The 21,468-nt window shown below is 37.0% G+C and overlaps 1 protein-coding gene across 1 annotated transcript; it reads left to right on the top strand.

Annotated features, from left to right (window-relative positions):
• LOC129947525 (probable tyrosyl-DNA phosphodiesterase) lies at positions 1 to 21,229 on the top strand. The gene is made up of 8 exons (XM_056058114.1): positions 1 to 137; positions 204 to 284; positions 350 to 642; positions 709 to 970; positions 1,028 to 1,130; positions 19,848 to 20,237; positions 20,304 to 20,889; positions 20,948 to 21,229. The coding sequence occupies exons 1-8, from the start codon at positions 125 to 127 to the stop codon at positions 21,077 to 21,079; spliced, it is 1,860 nt and encodes a 619-aa protein (XP_055914089.1). The 5' UTR covers positions 1 to 124; the 3' UTR covers positions 21,080 to 21,229.
• Positions 21,230 to 21,468: the final 239 nt, after the last annotated feature.

Genomic DNA, 21,468 nt, shown 5'->3' with positions numbered 1-21,468 from the left:
ACTGTCAACATTCATGGCATCTCCCGGTAACCAAATCCAGTGCAGGTGTTAAGTTTATTTTAAAAAATTACAAACTTTGAGAGAAGAGTTTCAGTTTTTTGAAAATTCTAATCGTTCAAACGAAATGGCTTCAAAAAGTACATGACATTTTATAATGAAATTATCGAACATTTGATATTATTTTTATTTACTTTTTGTTAAAGGGCCTACTAAAGTTTGTCAATATGGTGAAAACTGCTATCGCAAAAACCCGATTCATTTTGGAGAATTTGCACATCCTCACCGTAAGCATAAACAAGCAAACAAAATCAATTTTACACGAAGAATTCTTTATCATTTCTTTTTATAGTCGATGATATCTACGATAAAGGTTTCGATGCATCAACAAAAGAATACAACATTCCCGATAAATTCAACTTGTCTGAGGATGTGATTCGAATTCAATTGAAATTGCTAGAGAAACTATTTCCCAGACCAAATGCCACATCAAAAGTATTAAATGAAACAGCGTCAACAAGTAAACCACCCAAACCAAGTCCTAAAGCATCAACAAGCAAACCAAAAGCATCTACAACCCCTGCTCCAAGGGTCGTCGAAGGAGGAGGCTATGTTTTAGGTTCTTCTAAGACAGAACCTTCAAAGGTATCGTGAAAGCTTGAAATTCCCTTCCTCCTAACATTTAAACCTATATTTGTTCTCTTTGCGTAGAAAATTGATGAAACATTTTCGAGCACTCGCAGTCCACAACCTGTTGCTGGTACTTCCAGAGCATTTACAAGCTCAACTGATGGATCGAATTTATCCAAAAAACCCAAAATAAATCGTGATATCAAGGACTACATTCCAGTGGTATTGCCAAAAGGACAAGCTGCCGCGAAGCTAGAGAAAGCTGCTCCCTACTATATGTTCCTCACGGCTATAACCAATTCGAAACCTACTCACAATGAACCATTAACAATTACACTTCAAGGTAAGTTTTAAAGGAGAATTCATGATCAAGCTTTTTCATAAACATCTAATTGTATAGAAATTCTCGATGAGAGTCTGGGAGAAATTGAGATGTCCTTGCAAATCAATTTCATGGTGGACATTGGTTGGCTTTTGGGTCATTACTACTTCGCTGGAATATTGTAAGTGTAATTTGCGGATATATACGTAATTATGTTTGTTTACAGTTCCAAATAATGTATTGTTTTGAAAGCTCTGGCACTCTCGATGAGTGGTATTTGCATGAAAGGTTCAATTAATCTCAAACTCTTTTTACGGTTACTTTAATGCAGTGTTTTTCACCGTGTGGATCGCGAGGTGAATAAGCGATTTCTTTCCTAACTTTTAATTTGTGCCATTGATGCAAATGTCAACTGGCACAGCTACGAGATGGAAAATGGAATCAAACACTTCAAATCCTCTAATGTCAATCCAGAATATTCTAATTTCCTTTTTAACCAAAATGTATCCAAATCGAAAGACTTAAATTCCAATTGCAGCATTCCATCGGCAGATAGATCCAGCAGACTTTCCTTGAGCTTGATTGCAAATTTTGATTCATTTACAGCTGCATTTAAAAACGGATTAAAGATCCACCTTGTCGATATCTCTTCCATTAAGAAGTAATGACACATTTCTTCTTTCAACTTTTCTTACACCATTTTCATACCAGGTATAAATTCCTTTATAAATATCTCACATCCGACTTCTTCAATAAAAGATTGTGTCGAGAAAAATAAATCTAAGGAAATAAAATAAAGGTTAAGAGACGATGACCAACATTTAATTTTGTTTGTAAAGTCATAGATTTTGTCTATAGCAGTGATGACATTTTCATCCCGCCCCCTTCAAGACTTTTATTCAAGATTTGTAGTTCCTGATCTAGATTCTAGAAAAGAGTACAAATAGCGTCAGAAGAAAAGACTAAATCGAGAATTCGTTTTTTTCAGTTTTTAATACAGCTTCTTTGCTGTAAGTCAGTAAAAAGGACTTCAAAGCAGGATCCGTCTTCAGATGGAATCCAGTCAATGTATGCTGGACAAATTTATAAGATATTCTAATGCCAAGGTGAGATCTTTATAAACAGACTCCAAACTTTTAGGAGTAATGAAGACGTTTAAAATGAAAAAAATCTTAGTCTGTATCATTATCTTTACACATACCAGTTCAATTGATAATTCAAATTTAAAAGATACAGAAGAAGAGAAATATGTATTTTTTACCGCTATGAGAACACCTCCACCTAAATCCTTTGCATTACCAACGATCGTTTCTGTAAACTTATAACTCTTGACTGAAAAGTTCTGTGTCGGGAAAGCTTAAATTAAGCCACGTTTCTGTCAAAACGAATACGATTGGGAGTTAAGAAAAATGTCAGCCTTTGAAAACTAACATTCTTAAATAAAATGATGAACCATGGTTTACGCAAAACATAAGTCTATTAATGCAACAATGGGTTAACGCATATAACAACTGGAAGCGATATCGGTGGACTTAATTGCGAGACTAACAGCTGAAACCCGTTTAACCAAATTCCAGATTTTGTCTAATCAACTAAGTTCTTCATTAAATTGACGTAGTAAACTGTGGAGGAATCTGCGTAACGTTGGTATTGATAAGGCAAGAAATATTTTATTATTTTTTTATTATTTTTTATTTGTTGTTTTACTTGATAAATCATTTACATATCTCAGTTGTATACGAAACATTTAGATCATTCTACTTCAGTTTTCGTTCTGTGCATGCTGCTGAGGTTGTTGAAAGTCAGGATTCTGTGGAATCAAGTGCTGTCGGTCTGGACAAAATAAACCCTAAATTTTTCAAAATGCTTTTGCTGACATACATTACATATGTTAAGTATAATACTATTTTGATGTCTGGAGTTTTTCCGAACCTTTGAAGGCAGCAAAAAGGCCGCGTCGGCCTCATAAGCAAACCTCGTAACTTACAAATTTCAAATTTTTCAGGAGAGACGAAAATGTCTCACAGAGCTTATTTGTAGCATAATATTAATTTTTCGTTGAATAATATATTTAAAAAAATAGTGTGTTTAATCTAAGACCATTGTTAAAGCGAAAATAGCAAAACTTTTGATTTTACTGGAGTTAAGAGGTTTTTTCATTGGTTTCGTCTCATGTTACGAGGTTTTCTGAAAAATTTAATATTTAGTCTTCGTAACTAAATTAACAATAAATTATCTTTTTAATGCGTTTTTATTGTTCTTAACATAAACAAAAAAGAAAACAGAGATTTAATCCACAAACAAATAAAGTTTTGTTTATTATGATAAGGAATATTATTATACAAATCAAGAAAATCCCTTGGTAACGAGGTTTCCAAGTCTTGCAAATCGTTATATTTTCTTTTAGTGATTTTTAATCTTGCTTGGTAAAGTTGAGGAAGAGTCCTCACAGGAACGCATTTTATTAGAATTTCAGGTCTTAAAGGTAAGATACACTGAATTTTAGTTTATATAAAATAGCGGAATCTGAATATTTTTTGCGCTACTATTTTAGTAACACATGCATCCTCCTCCTTTTTACCTGAAACTGAGAAATTAGGGGTGATCCAAATATTGTACCTCGTATGGGTTATTCTTTCTTGCTTTTTTGCATATATCATATATCTATAGATCCGTTCAATACATGAATGCATCGAGTCAGCTTCCATTTGGGTATGGCCTTTGCATAAGAATTTTTGTTCAATGGTTATGCTATGGGAGATTAAAATGTTAAGCATCGCATTAGCCAAAGAAGAGTTTCTATTTTGAGCAGTGCATCACTCGCTGTATAAAATGATTCGCCTTACAGAAGTATTTTCTATCTGCGCCGATAAAAACTTAATTAAAATGGTAGCAAACTCCTGGGCTGTTACGTTTCCTTCCACAAGAAGGAATAACCCTTTTTAGACTAAATGTCGAAGATCGTTAAATTGTGAATGACTAACTTCGCTTTGTCGTACATGGTAGAGTTATTAGATTTAGGGCTTAAGAGAACCGATCGCAATTCCATCGTCAAAACCATAACACATTCGTCAAAGTAACCTTTATCTGCCTCTTTTTCGTGCCTCATCCACCTTTTGTCGGTGAGGTTGTACACATTTTCCGAAAGGTTTTTGGCTTCAAAGACTCCACAAGTCTCATACCTATCTTTTTTTGGTAAAAACACGCAAGTGTTTTGGTTTTCAAACTCTAACCGAAAGGTAATAAGGGATAGAGGTTCCATGTTTCGGTTTTTGCACCATTATTCGGTATAAAAGTTAAATAAATCAGCCTTGGAGAGCCAATTTGATTCCAGGAAAGATTGTCTTCTTTCCGCAGAAAAACTTTTTTCCTTCTGACATTTGTTCGACAACATTTTCTTTTAAGGCATTATTGTGTTCTGTGACTTCTAAAGTTGCATCATGTTTAACATCGTCTTTTCCACACTTCAATGATGCTGACCATTCTCTTTCTTATTGATAATGTGTTCAAAAACATTTGCTTGCATACTCTCATTGTTGAGCCATAAATGATAACAAGCTGTCGATTTTCTTCTGCTTACTTCTTCTTGTTTTCTGTCACGGTGTCTTTTTGTGGGTTTTATATTAATAAGAAATTTAATTAGAAACTCTTTTTCATGGCATGTTCTTTCCCAAAAGTCTTTAAAAATTTCAAGTCTCTGGATCTCCGTGAACAAAAAACAATTTGTTTCCTTCTTATAAACAGGTATTTGCACCGGGGTTTAATAACGTGACTTTGCTTGTCATTCCTATATACCCACTTTCCTTCTTGTCTCTTCTTGCCGCTGTTTTTAAACCTAACTCCCTTTTTCGTTTTTGTTTATTGTTACTGCCAATTATCCTCCATTACATGCTGCCTTTTTGACTTGACCTTTTCTTTTTTGGTGCTGGTAAATATTCTTCTGCTTCTGCATCATCAGAAACGAACTCAGGGTCAGTTGTCAGTGTCTGCATCTGCATCATCAGGAATGAAATCAGGGTCATCAGGATTGTTATTACACGTAGGATCAGGGTTATCACTGTTTTCGTTTACAGCCCTCAAAGGTAAAATTTGTTTTGCCGTTTTGCTATCTGCCTCAGTATTTAAACTAACCTCTATAACATGTGTTAAGTCTTCTTTTTGAATTTGTTGGATATCCATAAATACTTTTTCACCATCATCGATATTGAAGGTTTGTTTAACGGTGGGTGTTGAACTTAATGAATTTTCTTCCAATCTGGTAGTTAAATTGTCTATTCAAATCTGAAAAAAGCATTATGCCATATATCATAATAATAATACTTACAATATATTAATATCTCTTAAAGATTTAGATGACTTATTTTGAGCCAGCTGCTTTCCCCTTGAATTCATTATTCTGTACGATTTTTAATTTTATGAAACTCACTTCGATACAACTTTTTTCCCCAAAACTAATGTGATGTAATTTAGATAATAAGAAAAAACATCAGGAATAAGTAGAAATTGAAAAAGCTTGGGATTCCCCGACGAGTTTGTACCAGTATTTACCTATTTTTCTAATTGTTTTTTAGCGGTTTTCTAGGTGGTGCAAATTCAACTGAATTTAATGGAGTTACGAGTTCTGCTATCCACAAATAAAACATACGAGAGTTTCTTAGCAATTTTTTTTTGTTGAAGTTACGAAGTCTGCCAGACAATTTAAGTTTAAAAGTATTGAGATTCGAAATTTTCTAGGTTGCTGCGCTGACGAATTTTCTATACAAAATCTAATTTTTTTAAAAATCATATCACTTCCTAAAAATGGTAAAAGAACTGAATATAATACCTATCTCAATTCTACCCCATTTTTTCTTTGCGAGAATTTCGCAGGTACAAACAATGTGGCTTCCGGAAAAAGTACAGCTGAAATAAGACGAGGCCTGAATAAGGCCGAAGTAACTTTCTTAATCCTGCTTGCTTTTTCATAAGCTTGTGACACTATCAACCATATCATTCTGTGTAATGAACTTATGAGCAGTATAATTTTTCTACAAATTCTGCTGAGCATTTATATTGATATTTAAATAATAGAAAACAAGCAATTTAAATTGGTGACTTTTTATCCAGTTTTTTACCTACTCCGCCCAGTGTTCCTCAAGGGTCCATATTGGGTCCTCTACTCTTTTGTATCTATGTTAACTAACTTCAAAGTCTTATCAAAAAATGTTCCTGTCATCTGTATGCCTTATGTAATGGGCATTGATCCCGGGTACAATAATTCTATAGCGTAATAGCCGGTGATTACGGCAACCATGTCATGACTTGTATGTTTATAGTCATTGTACTGTTGAAATACGAATCCTTGCTAGGTGGTCAATCTTCTTCTATTATCTTCTTGGATGCCTGCTTGTTTTTTTTTTCAGTAACTGGAGCCAAATAGTTGACGGGCACTCAAGGGGTTAAAAATACCCTTAACATGTATAAAGTTTAAACACAGTGCGAGCTTTATCAAAATAAGGAAGGATGAAAAAGGAGTTACCGAATAGGCAAAAACAGAGTTGGGTTGTTTATGTCCTTAACAAAAAATAGAACATTTTATTTTTAATAAATAACTTAAATAAATTAAAAGTAAAGTAAAAACTATATTAAAATAGGAAGAGTACAAATGACACTATTGAAATTAGGTGTTCCTGACATGACTTGACCCAAAGTCTTCCATTCGTTAGTACAGGGATTATACTCTGCAATTAAATCAGCAAAGCCTCCTCTTCCAGCAGAAACTACAATTTTATTCTTAATTTTCGTGGAATTCACAAGGAACATATTCTCCTCTGGCAATGGAGCCATTTCACACCAAGTATCATTGGTTAGTGTATATCGTTTCACTGTGCTCACACACTTAAAAAGATCCATATTGTAACCTCCAATAACGTACAAGAATCGACCAACTGCTGCCAGACCAAAATTCAGAAGTTGCGCCTTTGGTATATTAGTACAGGTCCATCTATCCGATGACAAATGATAAGACTGCAGGAACCCATACTCTAAATCAACAATATATAAGACTCCGTTGTGAGCAACGATCTTGCTAGATTTGCTTGGTATTACGCGAGGCTCAATTTGAGCCCATTCGCGCAATTTGAAATTATAAATATCTATTAGGTCCATTTGAAAGTGATTGTTCACTCTTCCGCCGAACACACACAAATTGCCATCTAAATTTGCCAATTGACTTTCTATACGCTCGTTCTCCATTTGGGGTATGCGATTCCACTTCATGGTGCTCAGAAACAGGCAATCTACGCTCCCTGTATGGTCACAATCGGTGAGGCCACCAACTATAATCAATTTGCCATTTATGACAATTCTCGAACAACCGGGTTTGTTTTTGAAGCGAGTACGATGTACATCGACCGACCAGGTACCCAGGTGGGGGCGATAGGATTGAATCATCAGATTTTCACAATCCAAGTCTGTGACGAGTGCAAGGTTGGAATTGTCCTGTTCGATTAGACGAGTCTCGGGAGAGAGATGCCATTGAAGCCAGCTGCAAATAAGTTCGTAACTCTCGACACTTTTACAAATTGAGTTTCGGTTTTCTACGATCATTTTGGGCGTGAGATATTCATAGTGAATATTCGAGAAAAGCTTGAATGCTGAATCTTGCCGATTAGCCTTATCGTAGTCAATCCAGGCCACCAGGGACAGAAAGACATACTCCTGGTAGTCTCCATAGGGATTTTGGCCGAACAGAAGATCCGATAATTCGTCTTGGGTGAGCTGCAACAGCTCTTTACTCTTTGATAGTTCCTCAAAATTATCGTAAGCCACGTTCAATGATCGTTTCTTGAGGTCCCGTAGGCATATTTCGTTGGAAAATCGAAACCACTTCAAGCAGTTGCAAGAAGTGATATGCTGAGATACGAATTCCAAGCATCCATTGATGAGATCGTGCATTATTAGAACCGTGCCCATTCGCAAGAAGCACTCCACATTTTCGAGACTTAGGTCAATGCAGCCGGTGTACATGAAGTCGATTATGGATTGTAGTGGTGCGGCTTCCATGTGTTTCAATTCGATTACGTTTGCCTTCGATAAATTATGACGAAATATATCGAGAAAGTAGAAACTTGAAGCGGCAAGAATAGTGGAATGAGCCCGAATGTTGATAGAATTGATGCCAGCAATGATGACGGTGTCAAGGAATTCATGATTCTCATAAAAATTTAGAAGTTTTTGGGAGATATTTGCAGCACGGTGTTCGCATTTGTAGGTCATTTTTTCCTCTTCAAATTTATTGTAAACCGGCATATTGAATTATTTTGTTTTGAGTCTGTAAACAAAAAATAAACAGACATTTTATTATTGTTATTTATTAAAAGGATAAAATAACATGGTAATAATTAATTTAATGACCCTAGCTGCGAAAACTATTAGCTCTTTATTTTATATTTTTTTTTTTAAATATTTGTGTAAATTGGGCTTTCGAGAATTTTATTTTTATAGATACATTTATTTTTAAATACATTTCGAAATTGTTCAAAATTAGAGATTTTGCGTTTGTGGAATTTTTTGAGGTTCATGTAATGATGGTGGCATAGGTTTCAGTCGTTGGTTATGATAGAGTTTGACACATAATTTTCCATCCATCAGCTTTTAGTTCGAGTTAGATGGCTGTGGCCTGATTATGGGATTCGCGGCGAATCGTTTTGCCGTTTTTCAATTATTCGCTTTCCTTTTGGAAGATTGTCTCTAGTGTTGACGGTTGAGTTTTGCACAATTCTTTCCAGAACGATGTTGAAGTAGTCGCATGACAGTGCATCGCCTTGTCTAAAACCTTTTTTGACATCAAATGCATCGGTAAGATCTTTTCCGACCTTGATAGAGCAGCGTGCTCGGTAGAGCTCTTCCCTATAGATGCTGTCATACGCGGCTTTAATCGATAAAGAGATGGTGGATATCGATTTGAAGCTCCTGGGTTATTTCCAAGATCTGCCGTAGTGTAAATATTTGGTCGATAGTGGTCTTTCCTGGTCTGAAGCCACACTGATAAGGAGCAATCAGGTTGTTGACGAGTGGCTTCAGACTTTCACATAATACGGCAGAGAGGATCTTATACGCAATGTTAAGGAGACTGATGCCTCTGTAGTTGGCGCAGTTTAGAGGGTCTCCTTTCTTATGTATCGGGCACACTATGCTGAGATTCCACTCATCGGGCATGCTTTCTTCCGACCATATTTTGCAGATGAGTTGGTGCATCCTCCGTACCAAGTCATCGCCTTCTGCTTTGAATAGTTCTTTAGCGATGCCGTCAGCTCCAGCTGCTTTCTGTAGATATAGCTATCTTCACTTCGTCAAGGTCGGGTAGGCGGAATTGTTGATCTGCGTCGCCGAGGTTAAGTGGTTCTATCTCCCATACAGCGGAATTCGGTTCCTCATCGCCGTTATATAATGTGGAGAAGTGATCTTTCCATATTCTCAGCATCAACTGCGGTTCAACTACGTTGTTCCCCTGATCGTCTTTACAGGCTTCGGTTCGTGGCTGGTACCCTTGGGAGGTTTTTTTTTACCTTTTGGTAAAATTTACGAACCTCATTCCTGTTGTGAAATCCCTCTATCTCCTTGATCGCTGGCTTTTCATGCTCTCTTTTTTTCCTTTCTCCACTTCTGCTCGTAGAACTCGCGAGCAGGTGTGGTCCGTCTGTGCAGGGGTTTCGCTGTGGTGGCCGTGTGAAACCTAGCACTTCATAGGCGGCATCTCTGATGGCTGCAAGGCAATGTTGCCACTGGTTTTCAATGCTTAATGCAGGCAGCATAGGACTTAACCTTAAGAGGTTATAAGAGACTCAATCGGAAAAGGACATGCCAGTCTCTTGCGATTATAGCCGTCTAACGTCGAATCTTCTCACAGTACTTCCTTGTTTTGGCATGGATCGGGATATCCGTAGCCGTACCTTGGCTACAACGAGGTAGTGGTCCGAGTCAATGTTGGCCTCTCGGAATGTTCGGATATCCTGTATACTGGAGAAGTATCTTGCGTCGATCGCAATGTGGTCAATCTGGTTGACGGTTGATTGATTAGGAGATTTCCATGTCCCCTTGAGTGAACTGCGTACTAGCTACCAGAACGTCTCGCCCCACAGCAAAATCGACCAGCCTGAATCCGTTGTCGGAGGTAGTGTCGTGCAGGCTGCATCTCCCGATTATGCCACCAAATATGCCATAGCAGGGCACTGTTCATATGTCTTGTCCAAGAGCTCGAAGAATATGTCTTTGGTGTCTTCATCTTTTTCCTCTGTTGGGGCATGAGCGCATATTGGGCTTATGTTGGCGAATTTAGCCTTGATGCGGATTGTCGTAATGCGCTCGCTCAAACTGTTGAAACTCAAGACTTTTTGCCTGAGCCTAGTTCCATCAACAAATCCACACCCAAATAGACGCTGTCGTTGTTCTCGGTAGCAGTCGCCGTAGTAGATATCGCAGTCTTTTAGTTTGCGTTTACCCGGTCCATCCCATCTCACTTCTTGGATGGCGGTAATATCTGCCTTGCAGCAGTTTAGGGCTTCCGCTAATTGTTCGGCTGCACGTGGTCTGTTAAGGGACCTAACATTCCACCTACATATCCGAAGTTCGTTTACGTGGCTTGTCAACAGTGAATCCATCCTAATCCGAGGCTTGTTGGTGCTTCGAAACTAAAGGTATTTTTTACGTGGCCAGGAAGTCACCCCGACGGCACAACCCCTAACCTGGAGGGCCAGATCCTTAGTATAACTCCAAGGAAGGGGAGCCGGATAAACAGCTCCTTACAGGCCTGGGCTCCGAATATGTCGAAGAAGCCCTATAAGGTGTTCACTAAGTAGTTCAACCTTACTGGAACTGTAGACGCCACCGTTGATTCCATCTCGATAATTCGTCTGCTGCCGCCTGGATAAGGAGAGGTGCCTTAGTGGAAACACTCCCCCCCCCTCTCTCGTTTGCTGCCTCCAACACCTTTCCACTGGGGTTGGAACCCAATCTCGAGTTGAGGTACAGCCCTGTGGAACACCTACAATTGTTCAAACCATTCTGAGAAGTCCGTTCCATCCCATACAGGTGCATTAGATGAAGCAAGAAATTTAGAGTACATGGTCAAACGGGAGATTCCTATCGTTGAAAGATTATACAGCAAAGCCTGCCTGTTAACTTTGTCAAATGCTGCCTTGAAATCTACGAAGCAAGCGTATAGTTTTTTCTTTTTATCAATGGATTTTCTAGTAATGCTTGTCAAAGCAAATACTTGATCCATGGTTGAGAAGCCCGACCGAAAACCAGCTTGGAACATACTTAAAAGGTTATTTTCTTCGATCCATTTGGTAAGCCATTCGTATAGAATCGAAGTAAGAATCTTCCTCAAAGTGCTTCAAATACAAAATCCTCTTTAGTTTTCCGGTAGGGTGTCATTCCGGCTCTTGTGATATGCAAAAATAACTGCTTTGTATAGATTGTGTGACACATAAGAATCGCTGTATAATCTGTTAAGGTATGATAAAAGGTAATTCTTGAATTGAATTTGGCTATTTTTGTAGAATTCTACTGAAATTTCATCTACGCCAGGAACTTTATTGTTTTTTATCTTATGAAGTGAAGAAAAAGATATTTTACAATCCAGTTCATCAACTACAACGTTTGGTAAAGCATAAGAAAAAGTATGTTGATTAATCTCAGCCGACAAGAGTCTTAAAATGTGCTGATAGCGTTTCAGCTCCAAGAGTGTTCACCATATTTAGATTACGACCACCCAGTTGACGAACGTTATTCCAGAATGTTTTTTAATTTTTGGATTCCGATAGCTTTTTAGCTAGATGTTTCAGGTACTCTTTTCTTTTAGATGCACACAGGGCTTTGTATTTCTTGTTGACTCGAAAGTAGATATTTTTGAAAAACAAGGCATCTGTAGCTTCAAATACACAAAAGATAATTTGCGTAGGCTCTTACCATATATTACGCAAACGGTTTTGCAATTATAGTGTCTCTTCGTACTACTGGTAATATATTTGTGTAAGTGTCCACATACACATCTGCGAGCAGAGATCATTTTATTATTTTTCGATACCCAGACTCCTTTTATCAAGTCTGCCCAATGAAATTTCAGTCGTTCAGAGTACACACCTCTGCCAACCCCTTCTTTGGTTTTTGACCCATCTGTGTAAAAATGGATTGACTCATCCTCCAAGAAAGTCCTATCCTCCCAAAAAGATCTGCTAGGTATAGAAATCTAGAAGTTTCTGTCGAATTGTAGGTGGGGGATGATGTAGTCTGTGTGCTTTGGAATTGATTCTAAGTACCTTAGAATTACGGAGTGGCCAATGTTGTTGTTAGTTTACTGCGACGAAGAATTGAGGCGAACAGCAGAGCTTGCAGCTATTTGTTTGCTAAATATGTCAAGAGGTGTAAGGTAAAGCAAGGTGTCCAGTGCCGCAGACGGGATCGTGCGAAGTGATCCGCTTATGCATAGGCAGGCTGAACATTGGACTTTATTTAACTTATCCCTGTTTATATCTTTCTCTAAAGCAGTCCATCATACTGCCACACCGGACGTTAAAATTGGTCTGATTACCGACGTGATTCTGGGTTGTAAACCCCATTTATTACCAATAGCTTTTTTGCAAGAAAAGAGAGCTACAGCAGCTTTTTTGACTCTTTCCTGCGTTTCCAATTTAGTTTTTTGTCTAAGACAAGACCTAGGTATTTAGCCTCGTCTGAGAATTTTAATTGGATTTCTTTAATGTAAGGAGGGTTGACAAATGGAATTTTGTATCTCCTCGAAAATAAGACCAGATCGGTTTTGTGTTGGTTAACACCCAGTCCACACCGATCAGCCCAAAGTTTGAGTCTGTTCAAGGCATTTTGTAAGAGTTCTTTTAGGACATTAAGATGCTTTCCTGAAACTGCTATAGCAACGTCGTCCGCATAGGCTACCACTCTGAAACCCTCCGCATCCATCGGTATTAATAAACGATAATTCCCAATTAAATTCTTTATAACTTGACCTTAAAATTAATAGTATGTTTTCTTACTTTTCAAGAATATTCCAGTGATGTTCAATTGGGTTAAGGTCCGAGGACTCAGTTAGCATTTCGATGACCATAAAGCAATTGTATTGTAGCGACGATCGAACAGCAAACGATTTTTGTAACTAAATGTTTAACGAAGTCCCATTTTTTCAGCGCTTCGGTGCAAATGGTTTGTTATTATGTCATTGGGTCATATGGTAAAAGATGAGAAAGTTATCAGAGTCAGAGCTGACGAACTTGATCTCGCATGTGAGATCGATCGAGCAGATTCGGACTAAGACTCAGTTTCATATGCAAAAAGCCAGTTCACTCTCTACTGTTTTGGGACAGTGATATGAGAACGACCTCAAAGCTCTTTGTATGCACTTGCACTAGTTTCTGTGGGCTCAGTCGAGTCAAGAAGGAATAATGTCTTCTGAAAGCGAAAACGAAAGTGTAATTATAAACAATAATGCTGACCATCTTAGTGAATTTCTAGTAAAAGAACTGAAACTAAATAAATTTTTACTGGAGAAGTCGCAGTTACCAGTTTTAAAGGCAAGAAAAAGAGATGCTATGCTTAAACCCATAAATGCATTAAAAACAAATTTGGGGAGGTCATAAGTAAAAAAAAAATTATGAAGCTTAAAAAGCAAAATGAATTTAAAAAAAAATTGGCAATAAGAAAATAATTCTTAAGGACTGGGAAAACGAATTGCTTATTTTGAAAGAGTCTGAAACTAATCCAACGCTGTACAATCCAGAGCGCCAATGGCGTCAGGAAACTCATATTTTCCAGGATATCCTACATAACGCAGAAAAGTCCTCATTTTTTCTTGATAGTCAAAGCACCACCACGTGTTTCCAGGGTTGGGCCCAAAACCTAATCAATATATCAATAATTGCACACCTATTCACTAAATTTATACAATTTTCGAGAAAATCTTTACCAATTGAACATCTCCTATTTTTATAAACACGACTTGTAACAAAGTTCGAAGTCACAGCTTGGGATCGATCTCGGTCTCTGTTTTTTGTGTGCGTACCACTATAAGAATGTTTTCAGAAAAGTGAGTTAAGAGCTTTAACTCATATTTTTGCATATGACCCATTGTCTCTTCAATAAAAAAACGAATTGCCAACACCACCAGTCAACACCCCATACCATACCTCCCAACCCAACCTCCTCCATGTTTAACTATCTTAACTAGGTTCTTTTTTTTAAATTCTTTATTTAAAACCTGAAAATATAAATTCTACGTACGTCTGCGTATATGAAGTTCCACCAATTAGTTAAAATCGACATTTGTATGCGTTTGAGGGAATTTTAATCTTTTCTTCCATTCTAAATGGTGTCCCAAAATTAACTCAAGATTTACGATGGTAGAGAAGTCGAAAAAAGTGGGTCCCGCGATTCCGTCCGGTCTGTTTTGTCTATCTGTCCACGCTCCTACAGCTTAAACCTGTGGGTCGATTAAGTTCTAACTTGGAAGTTTTCAGCAGATTCGCGTTAGGCGTTTTTTTCATTTTTTGTTTTAAGATCAAAGCTAACAGTGGCCCCGTACAATTTTCTTGGTCAAAAAACGATAATTCGAATTTTCTGAAAAACAAACCGATAGATTTTTTTCTTTAATTTTCTCTAACATTTTCTTTAAATAAGAAAAAAATATTTATGTGTTGCTCAAGAAAAAGAACCCTTATTTATTTTTTTTTTATTTTTTCAGCAACTTATAAACTGATTTTAATTTTTTTTTGAATAAGCTCTTTTATTGGTTTAACAATATTTTATTATCAAAAGTGCAATTTTTCATTGTTTGGACTTTTAAAAAAATAATTTTTTTTTTCAAAATTCTATATCTCAAAAACGGGTCAAAATGTTTTTTTATCTTTAAACAACTGCACACCAAAAATATTTTTAGAACAAAATTGAAAAATTGTATATACACAAAATTAATTTAAAAAAACCGTTTTAACGATTTTCAAAAAAAAAATAATTGAAAAATCAAGGGTTTTTTGATTTATAAAATGGCATTTAAATTTTTGAAGACAAACTTATTTTTCAGGTAAAATTTTGAATATTAAAATAGTTTTTTTTTTTTAAAAACTGTGCATGATCCCGAAAAAGCGCATTATTTTGACAAAATCGTAATTACGGGTGTATTCATAAACGTCAGCCTAACTATGAACTGCGTTATCTGCATTCATAAAGTCAGATTTTCGATCGAACTAACCTAGTCCAACTGCAGTACCTACCGTTCATAAACGTCAGACTGTCGTCAGCGTCAGGCAGATTGTGCAGCTGAATTTGTTTGGCTGCAGGTTGAACAAAATTTGTTTGGCAGCCATTTTTCTCTGACGTTTATGAACTCTGTTTACATACAAATCAGACTAAGTCAGACCATTTCGTTTATTTGCATACAGGAGCAAGTTAGTGCGACCCAGTCGTGCATTTTTTTTAATCTATGTGGTAAAGTGTATCTATTTATAATCTCGTCCGGCTAATAATAAAACCCTCATTGTGAGCAAAAGTCATTAGTTATTCAATAAAACATTTGATTCCATTGAGATGTCAATCAAAGCTTTTTTATAGTGAGAATAAATATCGATTATAATAACTCACGTGTTATACACTAAAATTATCGAATTGGTGAGAGTATTTTGCACCTTGAGAGCTACGTATGCATAAATGTACATAATGTTGTATAATGTATAGGGAGGAATTTAAGATGGTTTAATTATTATTGTCCATATCTGATATCATTGGTTCTCTATGGAGGATTAATTTTGTTTAAACTTAAATCTGAAAGCAGTTATGTACATAGTCTGTTAATTTTTTCTTATATTGAAAAGAATTATTTATATTTGGGTGTATTTATTAATTATTTTCAGAACCATGTGCTTCCTACTTTTATAAAAAAACGGGTCAATGTTTGAGTCATTTTTTGAATTAGTATTGAAATACAATTGAAGATTCATTTCAAATTGTTCAAATCCCATTGTTTTTGTAGGAGGATGTTGATAAGCTTTAAAGAACATCTCTTTTGTAAATTAGGAGCTTATTATTGGTTTTGAATGTAAGAGAGAGGTTTTGATGTTTGTAGAATTTGTTTGGATTTGAAGAACTGCAGGGGTTATCGGTAATAAAATTTTCCTCGGAATGTTTCCCATCAACGAAATTTAAAAAATCTCTTAAACGTCTAGTTTTTTGTAAGCTCAATTCCAAAAAATTGTAATAAGAGCCCAGATCCAAATTTACTCAAAAAAATAGTTTTGATGTTATTTCACGTTTCCATTTTTTTGGGAAATGGGAAAAATTTCAAGGGAAATTTTATCCCTGATAGCCTTCAATACTTTTTCAATAATGTTATCAGCTTCTAATATCAGCCCATGACATTTGCAGGACTGTAGATGTTTAAAATAATATTTCTTATCTCACACTTTTTACCGTTGGGAATAATTGCCAAGCTCCCAAAAAAGTGCGAAAGCTGTAGGGGACTTTGTTTTTACGTGAATTCGCCAAAGTAGTAACGAACAGTTTTTAAGAACGAATAAAAGAACATCTGGTAGAAAAACTTGACGCCAAACAAGTAGAATTCCGCACAGGATCCTCCTACATTGACTACATCAATATCTTGAGGATAATAACCCAACGGTGCATCAAATATCGATCGCCACTTCACCTCCTGTTCATTGATTTTGAGAAGGCTTTTGACAACGTCAACAGGCAGTTTATCTGGCTTGAAAGGATATCCCGGATAAACTCATGGCTAATTCACGTCTTATACTAAGCTAGGTTGTCAAAAGAGTTTGAAGTTCCAAAGTGTATTCAGACAGAACTACATATCGTTTGTCGTTTATATATGTCTCCATCAAATGGAGAGAGTAGCAGCAATCGTTAACTAGAAATCAATAGGGATATATAAAGGGTGTCCCAAAATTAACGCAAGATTTTTGAATTAAATAGAAAACGCCGTTTTTAGTCTTTTGATAGTTATATTTTTATTGACTCGTAAAGTACATAGGATAGGGTTATGTATGGAATAACACATCGGACAAATGGCCTCCACGGCTTTGCATGTACTGTACATGCGCACTCTTTTGTTGAAATTTTCCATGACCATTCTGCATAAATGTGGCTGAATTTCGTTGATGCAGTGCTGAATCTCCTCCTTTAATGCACGGGTGGTTGTGGGCTTGTTGACATAGACTTGTGATTTCAAATAACCCCATAAAAAGAAGTCTAATGGTGATAAATCACACGATCTAGGAGGCCAATTTTGATCACCGAAACGAGAGAGTAGACGACCTGGAAATGTCGCATGCAGTAATTGAATTGTTTCACGGGCTGTATGACATGTGGCACCGTCTTGTTGAAACCACATATTGGACACATCAATATCATCCAATTTTGGCAGAAAGAACTGTGTAATCATGTCGCGATGTCGAGCACCAGTAACAGTCACTGCTTGACCAGCATCATTTTCAAAAAAATATGGCCCAATTATGCCTCCAGCCCAAAATCCACACCATACAGTTACGCGTTGTGGATGCATTTGTTTTTCGACAATCACATGTGGGTTCTCCGAACCCCAAATGCGGCAATTTTGGCGATTGACAAAGCCATCAAGATGAAAATGTGCTTCATCGCTTAGGATGATTTTGCTCGAAAAATCAGGGTCCATTTGTTGATGTTCAATAATCCATTCAACGAACTCTCTTCTCTGTCTATGGTCATTAGACTTCAATTGTTGTGTTAATTGAATTTTGTAAGCATGAAGACACAGATCTTTGGTGAGTATAGAGTGTAGAGAGGTTCTTGAAATTTTCAATTCTTGTCCACGACGTCGAATTGAGGTTCCTGGATTGTCAGCAACACTCTCACGCACTGCTTCGACATTCACATTTGAACGGCTTGTTTTTGGACGACCAGTGTGTTTGGCGTCTCCAACGGATCCAGTCTCCATGAATTTTTCAATTAATCTCTTCACAGTTGACGAAGTTAAAACACTATTCCGACCATATTTTGTATGAAATTTTCGAACTGCAGCCGCCAAGCTTTCACTATTGTTGAAATATTCTTTAATAATGAAGACATGTTGTTCTATCATTTTTAATAACCCTATACTGTTAGCTGTCAAATTGCTTTTTTTTCAGGGTTGCCAACACTTCACTGCACAAATGGCGGCAAATTCAAATCTTGCGTTAATTTTGGGACACCCTTTATTATAAAGTATGACGAAAGGCAACTAAAGAATTTAATTTCCTTTAACTCAATTCATACATTTCGATTTGCGAAACTGGCGACCCACAAGGTTGCACCCTGAGTTCTTTGATATTTACCCTACTACTTAACGTTGTATGAAATCCCAGTTACGTTACAGCTTTAGATAAATAAAATAAAACATTTTTGTAATACATGAAGTCTTACTAAACAAATCTAAGGCATATACCTACGAAAAGTTGGATGCAAGATGTAGCTTATATCGAGGTTTTTAGTGAATTTAAGTTTTTAGGCTTAATTATTTCCCATAACTTAAGTATTGCAAAATCGCCTATAAATACACAATTTTTCGCAACTAATCTTATATTTACTTACTTACTTGGCGCTACAGTCCTGTGTGAACACCCAAAAAACTTCTCCATCTAGCTCGGTCCCCAGCTAGATGTCTCCAGTTTCGCGCTTTAAGGTGGGTGAGGTCACTTTCCACTTGTGCGCGCCACCTGATTCGCGGTCTTCCTCTACTGGGCTGTCTTGTGGGTGTGGATTCGAAGACTTTACGGGCCGGAGCATTGGTTTCCATGCGCTCTACGTGACCCAGCCATTTTAGTAGTTGGACTTTTACCCTTCTGGTTAAGTCTACCTCGTTGTACAGCCCGTACAGATCGTCGTTCCATATTCTCCTCCACTCCTCTTCGATGCATACCGGACCGTAGATCATTCGAAACGACCCAAGGTAGTTTCATCCGCTTTTGTCATAGTCCATGCTTCTGAACCGTAAAGCAGGACGGAAATGATAAGGGTCTTATAGAGCGGCACTTTGGACTTTGCCACTCAGTTGCTTCCTTTACCCAAAGAAACAGCAGTTAGCAAGAGTTATTCTTCGTTTGATCTCAGCGCTGGTGTTGTTTTCTGCGTTTTGACCAAGACGTCGGTGTTGTAGGTCCTTTCTTGACGACAGCATGTACTTTGTTTTGCCTTCATTAACAGTAAAACCCATTTTTGCCGCCTCTGCCTCAATACTCACAAAAGCCCCATTGACATCACGCTGAGTTCTTCCGATTATGTCAGTGTCATCAGCATATGCTAGTAATTGGACAGACCTTTAAAAAATAGTGCATCTAGTATTGACGTGTGAGCTCTGCACTATTCTTTCAAGTACGATGTTAAAAAAAATCGCATGACAGCACATCACCTTATCTAAGAAAAATCTATGCATCCAAGATTAAAGCCAAAAGTTTTTGATTCTTTAATCAACATCTGCTTGTGTTAGTGGAACAAATTAAAACTTCTGAAAGAAATGAAAGTTATTCATCGGTGCTTTTTCAAACGAATTCTTCGTTTAATGAAGAACGCTATCAACTACTCTGTAAACGTCAAATCCAATTAAATATTCAAGAAATCTGAAAGCACACGTAGACTTTCTCAGCAATATAGATTAATGAATAGATTTCACAGGAATACTGCTTACTTCACTCCCACTTTAGTAACTGTCATTTTCTTAACGCAACGTTTTACTAAAAATAAACGCCAACAACAGAAAAGAGTTGACAAATTTTTTAATCGTTATTGTCCTAAGGAATAACGACACGCTTGTTATAGTTTATGTAAAATGTAATATTTAATTTATTTAAAATTGTTATTGAAGATGAATTGAACTGAATTTTAGAGATAAACCCTTGATTGTACTCTATGGCGACGAAACACCTGAATTGAAGACCATCTCACAGCACAAACCTCAAGTGACAGCTATCAAAGTCAACATGCCCACACCCTTTGCTACCTCTCACACTAAAATGATGTTATTCGGCTACAAAGATGGCTCAATGCGAGTTGTGATATCGACAGCAAATTTGTATGAAGACGATTGGCATAATCGTACACAAGGACTTTGGATAAGTCCCAAGCTTCCCGCACTTCCAGAAGGTTGCGACACATCGATTGGAGAAAGTAAGACAAATTTCCGATCGGACTTGATGTTCTATTTGGTGGAATATAAATTGCCAAAGCTTCAGCCATGGATGGCGAGGATAAGGAAAACAGATTTCAGTGAAATTAAGTAATTGTTTTTTATTCAAATGGATTTTTATTCACCAACAACAGACTTTTGTTTTGTTTATTTCAGTGTTTTTCTGATAGCATCGGTGCCGGGAGGTCATCGTGAATGTAATCGCGGGCATCCATGGGGTCATGCTCGTTTGGGTCAGTTGCTGGGTAATATGTGTCTTCCGATAGACGAGAATTGTCCCATAGTTTGTCAGAGCTCTTCCATTGGTAGTTTGGGGCCCAATGTTCAGTCATGGGTGCAAAATGATTTTCTCAACAGTCTGCGTAAGGACTTGAAGCCTCTTGGTTTGCGAAGGATTCCCCAATTCAAAATGATCTATCCTAGTTATGGAAATGTTAAGAACAGCCACGATGATTTGCTGGGTGGTGGATGTTTGCCTTATGGCAAAAACGTCGATGACAAACAACCTTGGCTGAGGGAGTACTTGCATCAATGGAAGTCCAAACTACGACACAGATCTCAAGCAATGCCTCACATCAAGACCTATACTCGGTGGTCGGACGAGGGTGTCCATTGGTTTGTTTTGACATCGGCCAATCTATCAAAAGCAGCATGGGGAGCTTTTAATAAAAACACAAATATGGGACAATGCCTGCGAATTGCTAATTTTGAAGCTGGAGTTGTATTCTTACCAAAAGTTATGGTAAGTTAAAAATATATGCATTGTAAAACGGTCGTGATGATAAAGTTTTGTGTTTCAGATTGGTGAGAATACATTTCCAATGAATACTAGCAAAAATGGAGTACCACCGTTTCCAATGCCATATGATGTTCCTCTGACCAAATATGGTCCCGATGATAAACCATTTCTTATGGATTATTTAAGATCATAATTCAGTGTTTATTTTAATAAAAATGTTTTGTTACTTTCTACCTATTCAATATTATCTTCTACAGTTATACTAAGTTACCACAAAGAGCTGTTATATACCTCTGTTATATTTTTACATTAAAAAATAATAAACAAAAATTTTCAATGCTAATACATATTTACCTGACTTCCATTTCCTAAAGATTCTAAGGGGCTATTTTAATAAGGAGAGTATATTGTGCGTGCCCCTGCACGACCTAACAAAAGAGGTTGCGAAACAATAATGTGTGGTGTGACTTGAAGCTTAGAATAAGATGATTTAAACAAGTTAATAGTTTTGGCCATGAAGAACCAGGGTGTAGTGACTTACCACTATGTCAAGTAATTCTTAGAGCGAGTAACTTCAGGGAT

Source organism: Eupeodes corollae, chromosome 2 (genome assembly GCF_945859685.1).
Source record: "Eupeodes corollae chromosome 2, idEupCoro1.1, whole genome shotgun sequence".
Classification (NCBI taxonomy): domain Eukaryota; kingdom Metazoa; phylum Arthropoda; class Insecta; order Diptera; family Syrphidae; genus Eupeodes; species Eupeodes corollae.
This window is presented reverse-complemented; position numbering and strand designations above follow the sequence as displayed.